Raw genomic sequence first — 20,000 nt, 5'->3', positions numbered from 1 at the left:
TGCAGAGATGCTGGACACTCTCATAGCACTCTGACAGCCAAAGAGTGCTGAGAAATAGTGAAAGACTTATGTTTACCAGGCTACACAGTTAGTTTTTTATGGTTTTGGTATGTTCTATGTTCAGGGAAAAAGGGGCTACTGTCAAATAAAAATAAAGAAATTAAGAACAAATAATAAGCTACAAGCAATAAGCACAAATAAACACAGCAGAGCAGTATAAAAGATATAATATAATAAAAATAATATATTAATTAATAATAATAAAATAATATAAAACAGTGCTTTCAGGATTTTCAGGTATCTAACAGTAGTTTTCAGGTACAGAATTTGAATAAAGTATCTAATCAAATGTAAAAAAAAAAAGCATTGCATAACCAGGTGCTGGTATAAAAATGGTCATATAATTAGAATATCATCAAAAAGTTGATTTATTTCACTAATTCCATTCAAAAAGTGAAACTTGTATATTATATTCATTCATTACACACAGACTGATATATTTCAAATGTTTATTTCTTGAAATTTTGATGATTATAACTGACAACTAAGGAAAATCCCAAATTCAGTATCTCAGAAAATTAGAATATTGTGAAAAGGTTCAATATTGAAGACACCTGGTGCCACACACGAATCAGCTAATTAACTCAAAACACCTGCAAAGGCCTTTAAATGGTCTCTCAGTCTAGTTCTGTAGGCTACACAATCATGGGGAAGATTGCCGACTTGACAGTTGTCCAAAAGACGGCCATTGACACCTTGCACAAGGAGGGCAAGACACAAAAAGTCTGTGAACAGCCAGCAAAATAAGCTCTGTGTCCAAACACATTAATAGAGAGGCAAAGGGAAAATATGTGGTAGAAAAAAATTGTACAAGCAATAGGGATAACTGTACCCTGGAGAGGACTGTGAAACAAAACCCATTCAAAAATGTGGGGGAGATTCACAAAGAGTGGACTGCAGCTGGAGTCAGTGCTTCAAGAACCACTACACACAGACGTATGCAAGACATGGGTTTCAGCTGTCGCATTCCTTGTGTCAAGCCATTCTTGAACAACAGAAAGCGTCAGAAGTGTCTCGCCTGGGCTAAAGACAAAAAGGACTGGACTGCTGCTGAGTGGTCCAAAGTTATGTTCTCTGATGAAAGTAAATTTTGCATTTCCTTTGGAAATCAGGGTCCCAGAGTCTGGATGAAGAGAGGATCACACAATTCACATTGCTTGAGGTCCAGTGTAAAGTTTCCACAGTAAGTGATGGTTTGAGGTGCCATGTCATCTGCTGGTGTTGGTCCACTGTGTTTTCTGAGGTCCAAGGTCAACAAAGCCGTATACTAGGAAGTTTTAGAGCACTTCATGCTTCCTGCTGATGACCAACTTTATGGAGATTTCAGATTTCATTTTCTCGCCTGATCTTAACCCCATAGAAAATCTATGGGGTATTGTGAAGAGGAAGATATGCCAGACCCAACATTGCAGAAGAGCTGAAGGCCATCAACCTGGGCTCTCATAACACCTGAGCAGTGCCACAGGCTGATCGACTCCATGCCATGCCGCATTGCTGCAGTAATTCTGGCAAAAGGAGCCCTAACTAAGTATTGAGTGCTGTACATGCTCATACTTTTCATGTTCATACTTTTCAAGTTGGCCAAGATTTCTAAAAATCCTTTCTTTGTATTGGTCTTAAGTAATATTCTAATTTTCTGAAATACTGAATTTGGGATTTTCCTTAGTTGTCAGTTATAATCATCAAAATTAAAAGAAATAAACATTTGAAATATATCAGTCTGTGTGTAATGAATGAATATAATATACAAGTTTCACTTTTTGAATGGAATTAATGAAATAAATCAACTTTTTGATGATATTCTAATTATATGACCAGCACCTGTAATTTTCACTGTATAAATTAAATAAAAGATTTATCATTATTAATTATTAAGTTACAAAAGCTTTTCAGTCAAGAGCAATGAATGATTTCCTTGTCTTTTGTTGTTCGATTAACATTAAAAACGCATAAAGACAGCACGAATATTAGGCTGCTGTCACTTTAAGACATAATGCTTGGATACAGTACACTGATACTGAACACATGCATTCTTTCTGGAGTGTTTAAGTTCAAATTATGGATGTGTATGCGTTGTCAGATATGAGATGAACCGTGGTGCAAGTGCATGCGAAACCATGTGTGATTTTTACCGAGAATGTTATACCCCTAATTATATATTATATTATATTATATTATATTATATTATATTATATTATATTATATTATATTATATTATATTATATTATATTATATTATATTATATATACACACACACATTTAACTAATTTAAATTAAAGAAAATGAAAAAAAAAGCGATTTTAGACTTTTATGCCCAAACTATTTGCATTTACCACTGACAAACCCATAACGGTTGACCACTACAGAGAAGAGATTCATGAGATAGTGTGAACTGTAAAATATGGAAAATGGTTTCAAGAACTTGATGAAGAAATCAAGAAATTAGGAGACCTAGACTGAATGCCTGTCTTTAGCTTTTCGTTTGATCTCTGATTTATCTGATACACACAGACTATTTCAAACACTTTCTTCATTCAGCTGTGCTGCATTAACAGGCACATGAGGCTTATACACACACAGAGACGATATACAAACACACACAAAAGACTGCCATATAAGCACAGGTCATATGCAAAGGCACCGAGAAACAAATCCACGAAGGAAGTTACTTCACAAACACAGCTGTGTGATGAGGTCAGGTGTGTGAGAAGGACATAAGCTGTACGTGAACATGCACCTCTGTGTTTGTGGGGTTTTATAGAAGGCGGCAGTGTGTGGTCAGTTGATGTATGTCGTGTGTGTATATGTGAGTGTGGGCGTTTACACTGGAGGGTGAGAGGGAGTACGAGAGATATCGAAACTTCCTGTAAGGAGTAAACGGGTTGTGTCTTGTTTCCGGCAGTAATCCGTTCGCCCTAAACACAGGAAGGTGGACAGGCTAAATAAGTCATCTCACACACACTTAGCACTTGCTGGACTCTGGCCAGAACTCTTCTCTCATGTGTTTTCTCCTGTCAGAGTCTTATATGATGTTCTCTATCTATCCAACTCTTAAATTTGATATACTGCTCGTATTTAATGAGGGGCTGTCATTCGAAATGAAAACAAATCAAAATGAAAATCGATCAATAGCTGCCTCATTGCCTATAAAGGCAACTTCCTTCTACAGTGCACAAAAAAAAAATCAGTGATGTTGAATTAAAAAATGTCCATTATGGATGTGTGTATCCTAAATTAAATTTGTTCATCATATAAAAGTCATATATTTTTGTCTTACATTTCATAATGAGCTCATTTTCCATCAGTTCTTTTTCATGAATTGGAATGTGTGCAAAGGATTGTGGGTGATTTAAGGACGCAAAGGATACACATGATGCATCCCTCAAAATAAGATGAATGAAGGATGTAAAATAAGGGCTGCCTTACAAAGTTCCTTCCAGTCAAGATGGCCTTCAGCGACACTTGATGACGTGGCAGACGGGATATGCAGCCTTAGGGCTCGTTTACACAGAACGTGTTTGTGTGTCTAAAAACAGGAGACACAGCAATTGCATTTTGAGATGCAATGCAATAACAGAAATAACAGAAGTAGCCAAACAACAGAACAGATAGGTACTATTTTTTACATGAAAAAAAAGAAGAAAATAATCACACTGACTATCTGGACACAGCCACTATGACTGCCTCCGCTGGCGCACATGTGCGAGACGCTGCAATAGACGAGAGCACAACGGTCATGCACAGGTTTACCAGGTTTTTACAAGAAAACCTGCGCAATTGCTACTCAAAACTAGCCCAACCGCGTTTCAGGGGGATCCCCGGGTAAAAACAGTGTTCCTGGGGGTAAAATCCACGTTTTTGGCGGGGTTCCCCTGTTAAAATTTGCATTCCAGGGGCTAAACATCATGTTATTTGGTGCTTCAGCCTGCGGACATGAAAAACAACCCATGGCAACAGTGTTAAAGTAGCCTAATTCCGGGGATAGGGTTTGGCAACACTGGTTAAACATGTCTGTCTAGCAAATGTTTACATAGAAAAACAATGAAAAAGTAGTGCATTGGAATGGAAAAGCGTGTTCTGTGTGAACAGCCCCTTACTAGGACACAGCCTTCCATTTGAGAAGCACCCTAAGGGCTTGTTCACACAGAACATGTTTTTGCTTTGAAAAACACATGACGCGGGCAGTGGAATGGAGAAAAAACGCAAGGTCTCGAGACGCGTTTTATAAAAGTTGAACTGAATTTGACTTGAGCGCCGCATTTTTAGAGTGCTGTATCATGCGTGAGACACTGCAAAAAGATGCAAGCGCAGTGGTTATACACGTCCATCTAGTGCGTTTACATAGAAAAACAATGGAAACACGCATAGCACATTGGAATGGAAAAAACGCGTTCTGTGCGAATGGCCCCTAAGGGCCCCTTTGCATCTAAAAATGCGAGATGCAGCGCTCAGGAGTGGTTTTAAAAAAAGCGCAGCATAGAACGCGAGAGTCTCGAGACGTGATGCAATAACGACAATAACGGAAATAATAGAAATAGGCAAACTGCAGAATTTACAGATACAAAGTTGAGACATGGAAAAAAAGAAAATAAGATAATAATGAGCGCCTCCTCCACCATGTTGCCGTTATATAAAACAGTTGTCATGCCAACTCACAACGCTTGCCCCGCCTCCAAGTTCTTCTGATTGGTCCACTGTTTTGTAACTGACATTGATGAGCGGCGCTGCGTGTAAAAGTTGAAATTCTTTTAACTTGACACGGCGTCTTAAAAACACGGCGCTGCAAAAGACGCATGATGCGAGCGTAACGGTCACGCACGTCCGTCAAGCGCGTGTTTACATAGAAAAACAATGGGAAAGTAGTGCATTGGAATAGAAAAACGCGTTCTGTGTGAATGGCCCCTAAGGCTGCATCCGAAATCGAATACTATCTGAGCTGCTACTTTAATACATTGGATGAGGAATGAACTTCACAACCATTAAAAAAGCATTACTAGAACCGCCATTTTAGTGGCAGTTTCTCCAATTCATAGCAAAAGGAGTGCACCATATTGGTAAATATACAGTCTTTGACATGCTGCTTCCACAACACTTTACTATCCCATGAGGCCATTGCCATATTTGTAAGTGGCAAAGAACAGCAACTGATGTTGTAAGTCACATGACAACACCAATAGGGCAGATGTAGTATGTCCACACTGTATTCATACTCCACACATGCATACTTATTAAAAAACTTTATTAATGGTCAAGAAGCTTTTCATCAAATGCAAAATATACTCTGACAGAAAACTCAGACACAGCTAGAGTGTAGACAGACAAGATAAGAGAGATGAGAGGAAATAAAGAAGGAAGTCAACAGATGAACGATCAAAGCAGCAGAGAGATGAAACGATTCAAATTAAACAGAGTGACAGATTTACAAAGAAAGCAAGAGAGACTGTAACTCTTGCAAGCTGGGACCGGCTCCAGGGAACATGTGAGGAGTGGATGAGGGGGTCTTCAGGGATGTTTTCTGGGGTCTGTGAGGGCTGTCAGACAGAGCAACAGGAAAAACAAGGGTGTTTGGACACCAGGTCAAAAACGAATGCGCTCACACCCACGCACCCATGAGCCAGATGCACATTCGCACTGTTACAACGCCATGCGGTTTACTCCTACTGCGATCGCCCATTTGTATGGAAGAGGAAAAACAAGCTTGTTGTGTTAGTGAGGTCAGAAAGCCCAGAAACTGTCCAGAAAGTGTCTCTGCGTGTGTGTTAGTGTGCATACAGTTAGATATTATCCAGGACAAGGCAATAGGCTCCAGGCAGAGGGGAGCGGGCTGACCTAAGGGTGGGTTAGGGGTTCAGAGGTCAAAGGTGATGTGCCATAACTTTGTCTGTGTGCGTGTTAATGACGGCCTGGAGCCACTGATGCAGTTTAACAGCATGTGTAAATGTGCGTTATCCGTCTCTCTTCAAAAACAAAAAGAGACACAGAAAAGATGTATTCGGCTCCTGACATGTCAGTATGAAGAATTCATTTTGTCTGTGGATCGTCGTCGTTTACATATATTAATATATATTCTTAAAATGTATCTCAAAATGTATTTTAATTCAGAAATTACATGAATATACATTTTCTATATTGTACAAGTCTTTTTTTTTTAAGTAACTAATAGATCTGGGCCAAAGAAAACAAGCATCATGTTATTGAACCACCACCATTCTCTTGGTGGTATGACAGAAATCTTATGTCACTGTTGGAGTAATTTTAACGTTTACTGTATATGGCTATATGGTAACAGTATATGTGAATAAATAGTTGTTTTTGCTAGAAATCCAAACACAAAATGCTTTATACTTGATATGACTGCCCATTTTCAATAATCTGCTGACTTTATATTTAAGTCACCATCAGTGCAAAATTTTTATTTATTTATTTATTTATGGCTGATTGTTAAAAAAACATCCAAAAAATCAGTGCAGATTATGTCCTGTCAATCAAAAGGGGGCAGAAAAATGTATCAGACTGCAACTCATACTGTGTGTGAAGAAAATGTCTCATGTTGAATTTAGAGCTGTCAAAGTTAATGTGACAATAGCACGTTAACAGTTAAAAAGTAGCGACATTAAAGCAGGCTCTATTTGACCCTATGAATCACCCGTAGTTCATGCCAGGGTTGCAAGGTGTGCATTTTTTCCCTACACCAAAAATTATTCCAAATTATAAGTCTTTTCTTACATGTTAATACAAGTTATAGCATGAAAAACATGCATGAACATCAGAAGGTATGTTGAAAGATACAGTACAAATTACTGAAATGCATCACGTCTCATGTAATCACTCAATCAGTGTTTCAACTGCGGGAAGGCGTTGATAAAACAGCTTCTGAACAATATGTCACTTGTATTTAACTCTAACTCACCCAGGCCTAGGCTACATATTAAGGATGACTAGAAGGTTTAGATGTCAGAACAAGAAAGAAAGAGATCAGAGCAGAAGCCATTATAGAGTTCTGATAAGTAAACAGGACTTAAGCGGAGCTCAAGCAGAAGGAATCGCGGATAGTGTGTGGGGTGGAAGAAGTCAAAGGTCACAGGTCCACTGCTGCAGTATTAAGAGCACATTTACTACACAATTAATCAAATCTTCAGTCAGCCACCCAGATCACTGCCCTTTGAGGGACCTCAGCAACACAGACCATTTTAAAAACATCTTAAACTACACAGACATAGATAGACAAGCATGACTATTACTACAACTCACACTTGTGGGCCTTTTGCAACCATTTCAGGTAATCCGATCACAAATGGTCAGACAAATTGATTGCGGTTTTCAATTGCCAGTAACATGCATCTCTTCTGATCGGATTTCCAGGGGTCTCTGATTTTGTTAATACATAAATCACTTGTCAGTGCACCTAAAGTAAAAGTTCTTGGCAAAATTACATTTCCTTAATAGCCTAAACACAGGATTTATTCCCTTCAAACTTAAATTGGAATGTCACTGTTAACGTCACTGCAACTTCCCAAACACACACACACACACACACACACACACACACACACACACACACACACACACACACACACACACACACACACACACACACACACACACACACACACAAAACTAAATGCATTCAGCCCAAGCAAAGGCTGGATATAGGCTAATTTATTAGTAATACTGTCATATACATACAGCCGTTAGGCTATCACATACCCAGCACTTGATTTGTCCTGGTTAGCTACCTTACAAAAATGCTCCCATACAGTATTTTTTCTTTCTTTCCTTCAGTTTGTTTTGTTTTTAATTCTCCTTTTTGCAATTTCTCTCTGATCTGTTTTGCATCCATTACTACTTAAACAATTGAACACCACAACTGCGTAGCTTAATAAGATTAAAGGCAAATAAAATTAAAGGCACAATATGTCATTTTCGCCACTAGAGTTCGCTTATTCAAAACAAAGGTGTAGCTTGATGATGCAGTGAAAGAGCGTGGAATCATGGGAATTGTCGTCATCACCTCCATAGCCGATGGAAATCTGACAGACTCGGGCAGAAATCATGTTCATGGATGAGCTAGTGTGTTGAAGTTTTATTAACACTCTGAGGTCTGAGGTATTGCCAGCGATACCACTGCGTTTTTTTGTTGACACAAGTCAACAAAATATATAACATTGTTCTAGTGGTTTTTAATCTAAAAATCTTACATATTGTGTCTTTACAGGTGCCCTAGAATCAGAATTTGAATTTTCCTCGGCATAGTTGAATAACAAGAGTTCAGTACATGGAAATGACATACAGTGAGTTTCAAACCCCATTGTTTCCTCCTTCTTACTTAAATCTCATTTGTTTAAAAGACTTCCGGAAAACACTCGGATCTCAACATAACACAGACTGTTACGTAACAGTCGGGATCATTAATATGTATGACCCCAATATTTGCATAATGCCAGCCCATTCGAAGCATTAGACAAGGAAAGGCAGTATTTACGGCTAGATCTGTGCACAGACAAGGTAAGCAAGCAAGAACAACAGCGAAAAATGGCAGATGGAGCCATAATAACTGACATGATCCATGATATGATATTTTTAGTGATATTTGTAAATTGTCTTTCTAAATGTTTCATTAGCATGTTGCTAATATACTGTTAAATGAGGTTAAAGTTACCATCGTTTCTTACTGTATTCACGGAGACGAGAGCCGTAGCTATTTTCATTTTTAAACACGTGCAGTCTGTATAATGCATAAACACAACTTCATTCTTTATAAATCTCTCCAACAGTGTGTAATGTTAGCTTTAGCACGTTAGCCACAGAGCATAGCCTCAAACTAACACAGAATCAAACGTAACCATCTAAATAAATACTTTACTCACATAATTCGAAGCATGCATGCAGCATGCATGACGAACATCTTGTAAAGATCCATTTGAGGGTTATATTAGCTGTGTGAAGTGTGTTTATGTGATGTATAGTCGACAGCTCGTGTGGCAGAGGAAGCGCATCTCTTAAAGGGGCCGTGCTGAAAAAAATCAGTGCATAGTTAATGATGCCCCAAAATAGGCAGTTAAAAAAATTTATAAAAAAAAAATCTATGGGGTATTTTGAGCTGAAACTTCACAGACACATTCAGGGGACACCTATGACTTATATTACATCTTGTAAAAAAACAATCTAGGGCACCTTTAGGCTTTAAACTCGTTGATATTTCCATCATTAATGATTTATCTCATCCACCCACAATTAATCAGAAGGTTATTTTTTATTACCCAACCAGTTGGCCCGCCCAACCAGTGCATTATCCACAGTGTCCGCAGATTTAAAATCACTATCTCATAGCAAATGTGACATTTCTAGCAGAACGATCATTGTTGCTTTAGCTGAATCAGTATACCTCAGCAATGAGCAAGCAACCACATACAATGCTCTTGCATCATCCTGGAGACTTTTTTTTTTTTTAATGGGCAAGCCACTCACATTTTCTTCACTAAATGCAAAAATCTAATTAAAATAATATAACACTGTCAACTCCAGTGCTTCTTTACCTAAAAACATGTTTGACACCATAATGGCAGTGTTTTAAAAAAAGAAAGAAAAAGAAAACTGACATTTAGTATGAATATAATTACACACTCTGTATGCTGGGCTGTGAGGTAACGGGAATGGGTGAAAGAGAGTACTTGTTGACAGCTCTTCTTGACCACAACACCCTCTCCAGCAAACACACTCTCACATACACACATTCCCCCTGCCAGGGGTGTACACCAGCCGTACCAGACTCAAGGCTGTGATGCCCATCATTCCTCAGCTTTGTGTCAGCTTATTAACTTCAAGCTGTTCTCTAAAACCATCTTAGTGGGACAGCAGAAGCCAAAGAAACCAATACTGTCAAAAGTCACAGCTATAGTCAACAAATCATACTATTACCTGCAGCCATGGCCACAGCTTTAGCAAGGACAAAGTCACCTGCCAGCTCCTGTTTTTAAAGTCACTATGAAATCAAAATTGAAAATTAGTTTTTTTAATGGAATATTGCAGTGTTTATTATAAATTATTTATCCGTGCACATATATATATATTTTTTTTAAATAATCTTTAAATTTGAAATAACGTCCCTTCTATTGGAGCGACATCTCTTCTCTGACGATGTGTTTACTGGAGTGAGGGCGGGACAACGTGTCACTCACATGAGATCACCACAAATAGCAAAACACAACAATCCAATCAATTCCCAATGGACAAAAAAGTCCTGCCCTCCATATTTCTTATTTGAGAAGCAATTTCACTCTGATATAGGTATATAAGGAAGAAAACACTATCACAACTTCTGTTTTATGCTGAAAAGATATTAGCCAGTCTGTAAATTCTCCATTGAAAACAAGATGAATTAATAATTGAACACTAATAAATACATAAATATAACCTAAGGACGAAGGCAGCAACCCTTTTATCCTACGAAATAAAATCTCAGTGCTAAAATAAATCTGCTATATGATGACCAAGGGGAGAGATGGGATGAGCAATGAAGTTTATATTCATTCAAGACCCTTTTCACATTTCCGGGTTTCTCAGAAGCGGAAGTCATCATAGTTGGGTAAAATTCTATAGCGGTGAATGAGAGAATACATTAAATATATTTTTTTGTTTTCCCATTTTCTCAAATAGCAAAAGAAAAAAAAACAACAACAACAGTGTTTTCACAACTTTCGAAAAGATGAAAAAAATAGAGAGAGATTGATAACGGCAGTCAGAAAAGAGAAAGAAGTCATTTTTACCGTCACTTCCATAGCTGCTATATTAGAATCACCCTCATAGCTAACTTTTTGTAATATGAGAAGGTAATATAATACTAAGTATAATGTTATAAATGTACATACGTTTCAAAAAAAATAAAAATATACAAAACTTTGCAGGATTTAAGATATTGATGACCATTAAATCAAGTCATCACAGTCCGTGAAAAGGGTCTATACTGACAAGTATCAAAAAAATAGATATTATACCAAATAATTTTTGGTTATGTATCTTTATTCTTATTAGAGCATAATATCAAACTCTATTGAAATCAATTGTGAAGAATACCTACAAGTATAAATAAAAATAGTTAAAACTACACTAAAAGTAGATTATTATAACCAATAGAATGTATTTTTTTAATACTTTTTAAAGTATCATTCCATTAGCTTGGCCACAGGCTTACATCAAACTTAAATTAAATCAACCGCGAGGAGCGCTTTTTTGAGCTGCTCCCGATGTGCTCCAAATCGGTCGCTTATGAGCTTCAATGATGGCTTGGATCGTGTTATGCAGCAAGTAGACAGATCACAAGTTTTCACAACAGATCTATAGTATCAGTGCTGTAGGCTGAGGCCTAGTTGGATGGGTGCCTTTATTAACACTACCCAGCTTTCCCATACTGCACCCCAGGAGGGTGAGAGAGCTAACCACAGACCTGAAGAATAAGCCTGTCTCATGCCAGTATTTTCAATAACAATTTTAGCCTCTGGTTTCAGAAATCCAGCTTGCAAATATCAGAGGAAAAAAACATCAAATGGAAAATAAAATGAAATATAATAAACAAGGGGAGAGAGAAGAAGAAAAATAACTTATTTATTACTTTGGGAAAAAATCAGGGATCCTGTTACAGATGGTGTTTAGAGTGCAAACAGAAACTAGCACTAGTGCTCAAGGCTGAATGTAGATATTTGATGTCCCAGAGAGAGACTTATAATTACTGAATATTAACTTTTGGGGGCACAGACACACAGACACACATAGACACACACAGACACACACAGACACACACAGACACACACACAAGCGCGCACACGCACGCACACAAACTCATACACATGGACCTCTCCAAAACTTCAGAAGACAAACTTCCATTCAGGTCTTCATAAAGACATACTTATACACCTTATATATACAATCCTATTCAAGTTTGTGGTCAGTAAGGCTTTTTCAAATGTTTTTGAAAGAAGTTTCATATGCCCACATAAATACAGTAAAAACAGCAATATTGTGAAATATTATTACCATTTAAAATAACTGTTCTATTATATTATATAATAACTCTTTTAATATATTTTAAAAAGTAATTTATTCCTGCGATGGCAATGCAGGTTTTTTTAAGGTCTTCAGTGTCACATGATCCTTCAGAAATCATTCTAATATGCTGATTTGCTGCTTAAGAATGCTTTCTTATTATTATCAATGTTGAAAACAGTTGTGCTACTAAATATTTTTGTGGAAACCATGATACTTTATTTTTCAGGATTCTTTGACTTATAGAAAGTTCAAAATAACAGCATTTATTTAAATATATTATTATACATGTTTTAACAATAAGGTCTTTACTAACATTTCTGATCAATTTAAGGCATCCATGCTTATTTAATTTCTTTAAAAAAGAACAGTAATTATGTACATCATATACTTATGGCAATTTTGTCCACTGCATGTTATATTTCATCACCTTTGTAAACACTTCCAGTTCATTTAAGGTTTTAAAGGAAGAATTTCCCCCCAAAAAAAGAAAATTCTAATCATTTACTCATCATTTAAAATTAATCTACTCCATACAATCCATTGTTCATACAATGACAGTCAATGTTGTTTTGGCCCCACAGATTTTCAAAATATCTTCTTTGTGTTTGACAGAAGAAAGAAAGTCATACAAGTTTTAAGATTTATTTTTGGGTGAACTATCTTTAATAAAATATAAATCTTTAATAAAAATATAATATAAATATATATAAATGCAGCAAGCTATATATATATATATATTATATATATTATATATATATATATATATATATATATATATATATATATATATATATATATATATATATATATATATATATAGCTCAATTGCAAACAAATGATTAGCATAATGGTTTACATGTTAGTAAACACCTTTTCCCTATTTTTCCCCCAGAGTGATGATGCCCATTGGAGAGGTGAAGGTTTATAAGCTTGAGTGCTGATTGCTGTTTAGCTGTTTGGCGGTTTGGCTGATGCGGCCAGTCTGGCCTGCTTCTGCATCATGTTTTTCCTGATTTGTTTTAATGAGTTCCTATGGGCTGAGCTTTCCCGCTGATCTCTTAACAGCCACAGGAACCAGAAACTCCATCAAAAACAGTCTGTGAAAACTAATAACGGAGGAGCGAGAGGATATTAGTCTGGAATGCTCTTTTTTGCATGTTCTAGTGTGGTTAAGATATTTTGATAAGTTCAACCCTCTAATAATTTTTTTTTTCCCTCAAATCTCTCTTAAGACCTTCATTTTGCTTTTTCTTCTCTCTTGGCTTGCCGTTTTCCACATTTCCTATTAAGGTCTCTGTCCTTTTTCTCTACCCACGTCTCCCTCACTCCCTCTGTCCTCAACATATTTGACCCTTGACCTGTGATGTGATGCACACGCGTGTATCCGCCCCAGACGGGCCTCAGTGAAAGCATTTCCTTTTCACTTTTGCATCCTCAGAGAGCTCAACACCCACTGGAGTACTTCGATCCAAGCTGCCTCACAACTCTACTGATGCTTAAAGAATCTCTCTGTTTTTCCCCAAAGCCAAACACAGAGTGTTTACTGAGTGCTGTTGCCAGTTAGGCTGTTTAGACTGTTTACTCACTCACTTACTGCACCTGCAGACACCAGAGTAAACTATAGAAAGTACATTACCAACAGCAGAACACAACCACCAAGCTTAAAGTGAACAGTAAACTTTAGATTCAGACAAAATACAAACATTGATATACATAGAACCTCATATTCTGATAATCTAAATAATTTAACATTAGTAGCACTACTGTTTGTTTGAAACAAGACTTTGTTCATCAGTACAATAAAGCTTCTTGGTATCTAACAAAGACAGACTGCTGGTTAGTTGACTGGTCAGATGGACAGAACAGTGTATGGACGGATGATTCGGTAGATGGATGAGTGAACAGATGGATGAGTGAATAGATGGATGAAAGGATGGATTGGTAGACAGATTAATGGATTGATTAATAAATGGATGAATTGGGGGATGGATCAATGGATGACCAGTGGATGGATGGATGGATGTATGGATGGAAGAACACATACTCAAATATACACTGCTCAAAAAAAAAAAAAAAAGGAACACTTTGAAAACATATCAGATCTCAATGGGGAAAAATATCATGCTTAATATCTATACTGATATGGACTGAGTAATGTGTTAGGAACGAAAGGATGCCACATCGTTTGATGGAAATGAAAACTATCAACCTACAGAGGACTGAATTCAAAGACACCATGAAAATCAAAGTGAAAAAAATGATGCAGCAAGCTAGTCCATTTTATTGAAATTTCATTGCAGCAACTCGAAACAGAACTCTGTAGTTTGTATGGCCTCCATGTGCTTGTATGCATGCCTGACAATGTCGGAGCATGCTCCTAATGAGACGACGGATGGTGTCCTGGGGTATTTTCTCCCAGATCTGGACCAGGGCATCACTGAGCTCCTGGACAGTCTGAGGTGCAACCTGGCAGTGTCAGATGGACCAAAACATAATGTCCCAGAGGTGTTCTATTGGATTTAGGTAAGCCGAGTGTGGGGGCCATTCAATGGTATCAATTCTTTCATCCTCCAGGAACTGCCTGCAGTGAGCACAGGGCCCACCAGAGGACATCGGGCCCTAAGACCACCCTCATGAAGTCTGTTTCTGATTGTTTGGTCAGAGACATTCACACTAGTGGCCTACTGGTGATCACTTTGTACTGCTCTGGCAGTGTTCATCCTGTTCCTCCTTGCACAAAGGAACAGATACCGGTCCTGCTGATGGGTTAAGGACCTTCTACGGCCCTGTCCAGCTCTCCTAGAGTAACTGCCTGTCTCCTGGAATCTCCTCCATGCTCTTGAGACTGTGCTGAGAGATGCAGCAAACCTTCTGGCAATGGGACTGCCTGTGCAACCTCTGTTGGGTCCAGGTATCGCCTCATGCTACCAGTAGTGACAATGACTCTAGCCAAATACAAAACTAGTGAAAAACAGTCAGAAAAGATGAGAAGGGAAAAAAAGTCAGTGGCCTCCACCTGTAAAACCCTTCCTGTTTTGGGGGTGGTCTCACTGTTGCCCATCTAGTGCACCTGTTGTTAATTTCATTAACACCAAAGCAGCTAAAACTGATTAACAACCCCCTCTGCTACTTAACTGACCAGATCAATATCCCAGGAGTTTAACTGACTTGATGCTATTCTCTGATTAAAAAGTGTTCCTTTAATATTTTTGAGCAGTGTACATAAAACACTAATAGACAATCTATGGATGGATGAAATGGATGTATGTATGAATGCATTAATAAATGAATGTATGAATGAATACTGCAGATGGATGAATCAAATAATGGATGGATGGGTGAATAAAAGGATGGATGGACAGATGAACAGATGTATGAAAAAAAAAGGATGGTTCAATGAATGCGGAATGCCAGTTTCTCATGACTAATAACAAAGTATATATTCTAGAGAATAGAGTGATATAACTGAAGACTGAAGTGCTAGAATAAACTCCTGTGAAATCTATGAAACATCCAGGAGCTTTATGTACAGTAACTACTGCCACAGAACAGTGCCAACAGAAAATATCTATGAACTTAATTCACAGATTATCCAGCTCCAATGTTAATGGGTTTCAGCAGTTTCAGCAAATATCGATTGTCCTTTAAAGCCATGCATACTTGAACAGTATGTACTAGACAGAGAGACGGTGAAGGAGAGACCTACAGAAATCCCTTAATCTTTAACTCTCACAATAGATATATGTATTGCATTGCATTCAGGATATCATAAAGCAGAACTCTATAGCCTGTTATTGACAGATCAGTGAGCTGTGTGATTGGCTAACCTGCAGGAGGAGTCTCTCAAAACCAAGGCAGTCATCCCAGCATGGGAGAGCGGGATGACGGAGAGCTTGAGCAGCAGCCAGTCCCAGCTGTAGGACACCACTGTGACTTTCCAGAGCCTTCCAACTGTCCCGAAACAACTGAACATATGAACAAAGCTGTTCGGCTGTAACCCGCCCTGAGAAAAGAGAGAAAAACATCAGCATCTTATTCAAGTTGTCTGGATTCAACAGTTACACAAAAAAAACATTCAGTCATTCTGAATTCAGTGTTTACCTTCAGTTGTATCCTTGGTGTCAAACAAAACTTCAAACATTGTTTGAACTCCAGAGAAAATGTACTTCAGTCCCCATCAATGCAAATCCATTACCAACACACAGATTTACTGGGCGCACACAAACACACTTGTACATGTGGTTTACGGGGACTCTCTATAGATGTAATGTTTATACTGTACAAACTGTATATTCTTTCCCCCTACCCCTAAACCTACCCATCATAGAAAACTGTATGTATTTTTTGAATTTCAAAGAAAAAAAAAAAAAAAGAAAAGAAAAAAAAACACAGTTTAATATGTTTTTAAGCCATGTTTTTAACCATGTTTACGTTGTAATACCCATGTCATTATACACATTTGTATCCTCGTAAACCATGTATACAATAACGGACACACGCACACTATGGTGAAGAAAAAAGTCATCCTGTAGAACAGTCTCTTCAGTGTGTGTGTCAAACCAATTCTTATGATACTACACCAGACCATAATATTTTCACTAGGAACTGACTCAACATAACTCAGTGTGTGTGTACGTTTATTTGCAAATGTATGCATATGTTTGGTTGTAACAATATAAATAAAATCAGTTATGAATTACTAAGTAAAACCATCTTTACTATGTGAAAGTACAAACTGATGCCTAAATTGTAAATTAGTCATTCTTTTGAACCAGTTCCTTCTCATGATTTGCTCAAACTGATTCACTACTAAAACATAAAATGCCTCATGAGCAATTCTGGGAACACTTCTAAATGAATTATTGTTTTAACCAGTTCACTGAAACAGACCATTCAAATGAATTGATTCAATAGAATTATTTGGACTTTCCAATGCTAATCAAAGCAGGGATTTATTGAGTTTAACTTAAGCAGATTAATACCTACATTACTGTAAACATGCGCACTGTGGGAGGCAGAGGAGAGAATTTTTACCTTTGGTAAAATGACAACTATCAGCACACACTACTGTTCAAATGCACCACCAAACCATAACATGCTTTTTGTTCCTCCATTTGTGTTGAGACTGTGAGTCTGGAAGAATGATGGATCTAAAGTTCACACTGCTCTGTAATGTAACATCATGAGATACAAGCCAAAATATAAGTGTATATGTGATTTAGGCTGATGTATTTCACAGTCAAAGTGTTTGTATGTGGTCAACCTCTTCTGAGCTTATTTATTGCATTGGCACAGTTCAGCCAAAAACACTCCAACACAGAAACACATCCTCATTGACCCTGGAGTTCTCTTAGGGGTTGAGATGGAGAGAGGGAACAAGAATTTTATTTGGCAAAGGCTGCGATTATTTTATGCACATCTTGTCAGAGCTGTACAGCTCTGTGATCAGTAGAAAATGCTTCTCCATCTGAAAGCCAAAGGGCGCTCTCGTGTAGAAAGCGCAAATATGCCCTGCTGCCGAAATAGGAAATCCCATACTATCGCTGTAGCTGAATAAACAGAAGATTTAAATGTTTTGATTGATTAAACATGACTAATAAACACACGACTGCCTTATTCTGTGTAAGAAGCAACATCATCTCACAGAAGGATGCTCAACTGTCATTATGAAGTGAGTTTGGAGTAAAAACAGGTTATTAAATGTTGTCTTTTGTTGGACAAGATGATAATAAATGCTTCTCATGTCTGGAAAGATGTTTGACACGTGTTGCTTTTTCAAATTATAAGCAATTCAAACTCGCAGCGCTTTCAGATGGATTAGCATTTGGAGCCATAGTTCACTGACAAGTCGCGCATAAAAAAAAAAAAAATCTTTTATCGCAAAAAATTTCATAATCGCACTAAGCCAAATCGTTTAAGTGTGATTTCAATGTTTTTTTCTAATCGTCTGATTAATCGTGCAACCCTAGGGCTGGGTGATATATCGCATGCGACTGTCACGCCCATTTCGTCAGTAAAGCCGGTTCCCTGATTACCGCTAAATCGCCATCATCTGCTTTCAAATGGAGCGGCATTTAATAGACAGATCCGTAGTTCACTGACAAGCTACGCAATATCGCGTTCAGTATCGCAGATGAATCACCTTCGATAATAAACGCGGTATTGCGTAGCTTGTCAGTGAACTACGGCTCTGTCTATTAAATGCCGCTCCATTTGAAAGCAGATGATTGTGATTTATATCAGGGAATATATAATAATCAGGGAACCGTGACAGTAGCATGCGATATATCGCCCAGCCCTATGCAACCCTACTTTCAGCTAATAATAAATATGAAAAAAAAAAAAACATAACTAGCCATATCTAATTTCATGTTTTATCCAATACAAAAACAAATGATAAACAACTATTTCTGTACAATTACCCCATATTGTAAATCATACGCAAATTTCTAAATATAAAAGTTTGGAAAACACATAAAATCAAAAAACAAAAAGAGGGAAAAAATGGGGTGGGGGATGGGGGTGGAGGCTGAGGGGTTAACACTGAGACAGGGAGTTTGGTTCACATTCACGCATACAGCCACTTCGCCATGCTGATGCTATGAACCAGCACCAGATGTGGGAGTATATCCTGTGATCCAATGCAGCCAATGTTTGCTTCAGCCCAGCCAAAAGCTCATACACACAAACAAGAGGCAGAAAGAGCACGACAGAATGAAAGCTGGCTAGAAAATTACTAGAACAAGCAATGCACTAAAAGCAACAATCAGGCAGACATCCAGAGGGTGGTTACATGATAGAAGATTGAGATGAATCATTGGTGGGCCGAGCACTGATTCCTGTGGTTCTCCTGAGGGTCATTTTCTTAAGATGACAGGATCACAAGACAGCTCCAACCTCATGGCCCACATTTCACAAGCATAGAATTCAATTTGTATTTTGTAACCGTGCCTCTCGAGAAACACTTACCTCCATGAGCGTAATTCATTTAAAAATAGAAAACAATGAAATCACAACTGTAAATGAGACATCAAGGTGTAGAATTAGAACGTGCACATTCTTCAGATAAAAGTCAAAATTTAGGTGGGGGTAAGTGGGACGACTGACCTACAGAACTGCAGTAAAATCTAGATGTGCAAGTCTGGAGATGGTTTAGTTTATGGGTCTAGAACCTTTTCCAACTACTGCAAACTAATTGCCTAAAAATCTCTGCAGGGCAGAGGGCAGATGCATATGAAATCTGTTTGACAACTGGCAAAAAAAAGACAGTCAGGCTAATCCAAAAAGGCAGAACCACTAACCCCATAAAGCCTTTTTCTCAATAATGAACCCATCGCCAACTCATTTGTATGCAATGAATCAGGGAAAATGCAGTGCTCTGATGTCTATGGCCACATTCCGAAGGTGGCTGGGTTAGGGTAAATGGTGGCACTGTCTAGAAAGACCAATCAGATTTTGCCATCTCATAAAATAAAGTTGAGAAAATGGATTTTGTTCCAGAAATATCCAAAGACTGAAAAGGGCTATTATAGATTGAGTCAGCTTTAGAAAGCTCTAGCAAAATACCCGAGAATCACTCAGCATAATGTGCCGGGAACAACATCACCAGGAAAAAAGAGCGAGAGTTGTTCCAAGCAGACCGAAAACTGGAAGAGAAAGGAGACACGGAGGACTAACTGTCACATGACCATGAAACAACGGCTGAACGTACATAAACACACACAGGGCAGTGACCCAGAGCATGTAAACGCAGACAAGCACACTCATGTTCTCAAAAAAAGATCACCAGAGTTCACATACATGCAAAAATAAAGACCACCAGAGAACAATTTATGACAGCCCATCAGAATAATGCATCTGATGCTACAAGATGAAGCAAAACAAAATCTATAACAGCT

General features: G+C 37.9%; 1 protein-coding gene across 2 annotated transcripts in view; it reads right to left on the bottom strand.

The window, feature by feature from the left end:
• The window catches only part of scfd2 (sec1 family domain containing 2), a 158,362-nt gene that overhangs the window by 119,090 nt on the left and 19,272 nt on the right, over positions 1-20,000 (bottom strand). For both annotated transcript variants that reach the window (XM_067383679.1, XM_067383680.1), the window contains exon 4: positions 15,930-16,105. In XM_067383679.1, coding sequence (XP_067239780.1) covers positions 15,930-16,105 — 176 coding nt within the window. The remainder of the gene's footprint in view (positions 1-15,929; positions 16,106-20,000) is intronic.

The sequence above is a fragment of the Chanodichthys erythropterus genome, chromosome 4 (assembly GCF_024489055.1).
Source record: "Chanodichthys erythropterus isolate Z2021 chromosome 4, ASM2448905v1, whole genome shotgun sequence".
NCBI lineage: Eukaryota > Metazoa > Chordata > Actinopteri > Cypriniformes > Xenocyprididae > Chanodichthys > Chanodichthys erythropterus.
This window is presented reverse-complemented; position numbering and strand designations above follow the sequence as displayed.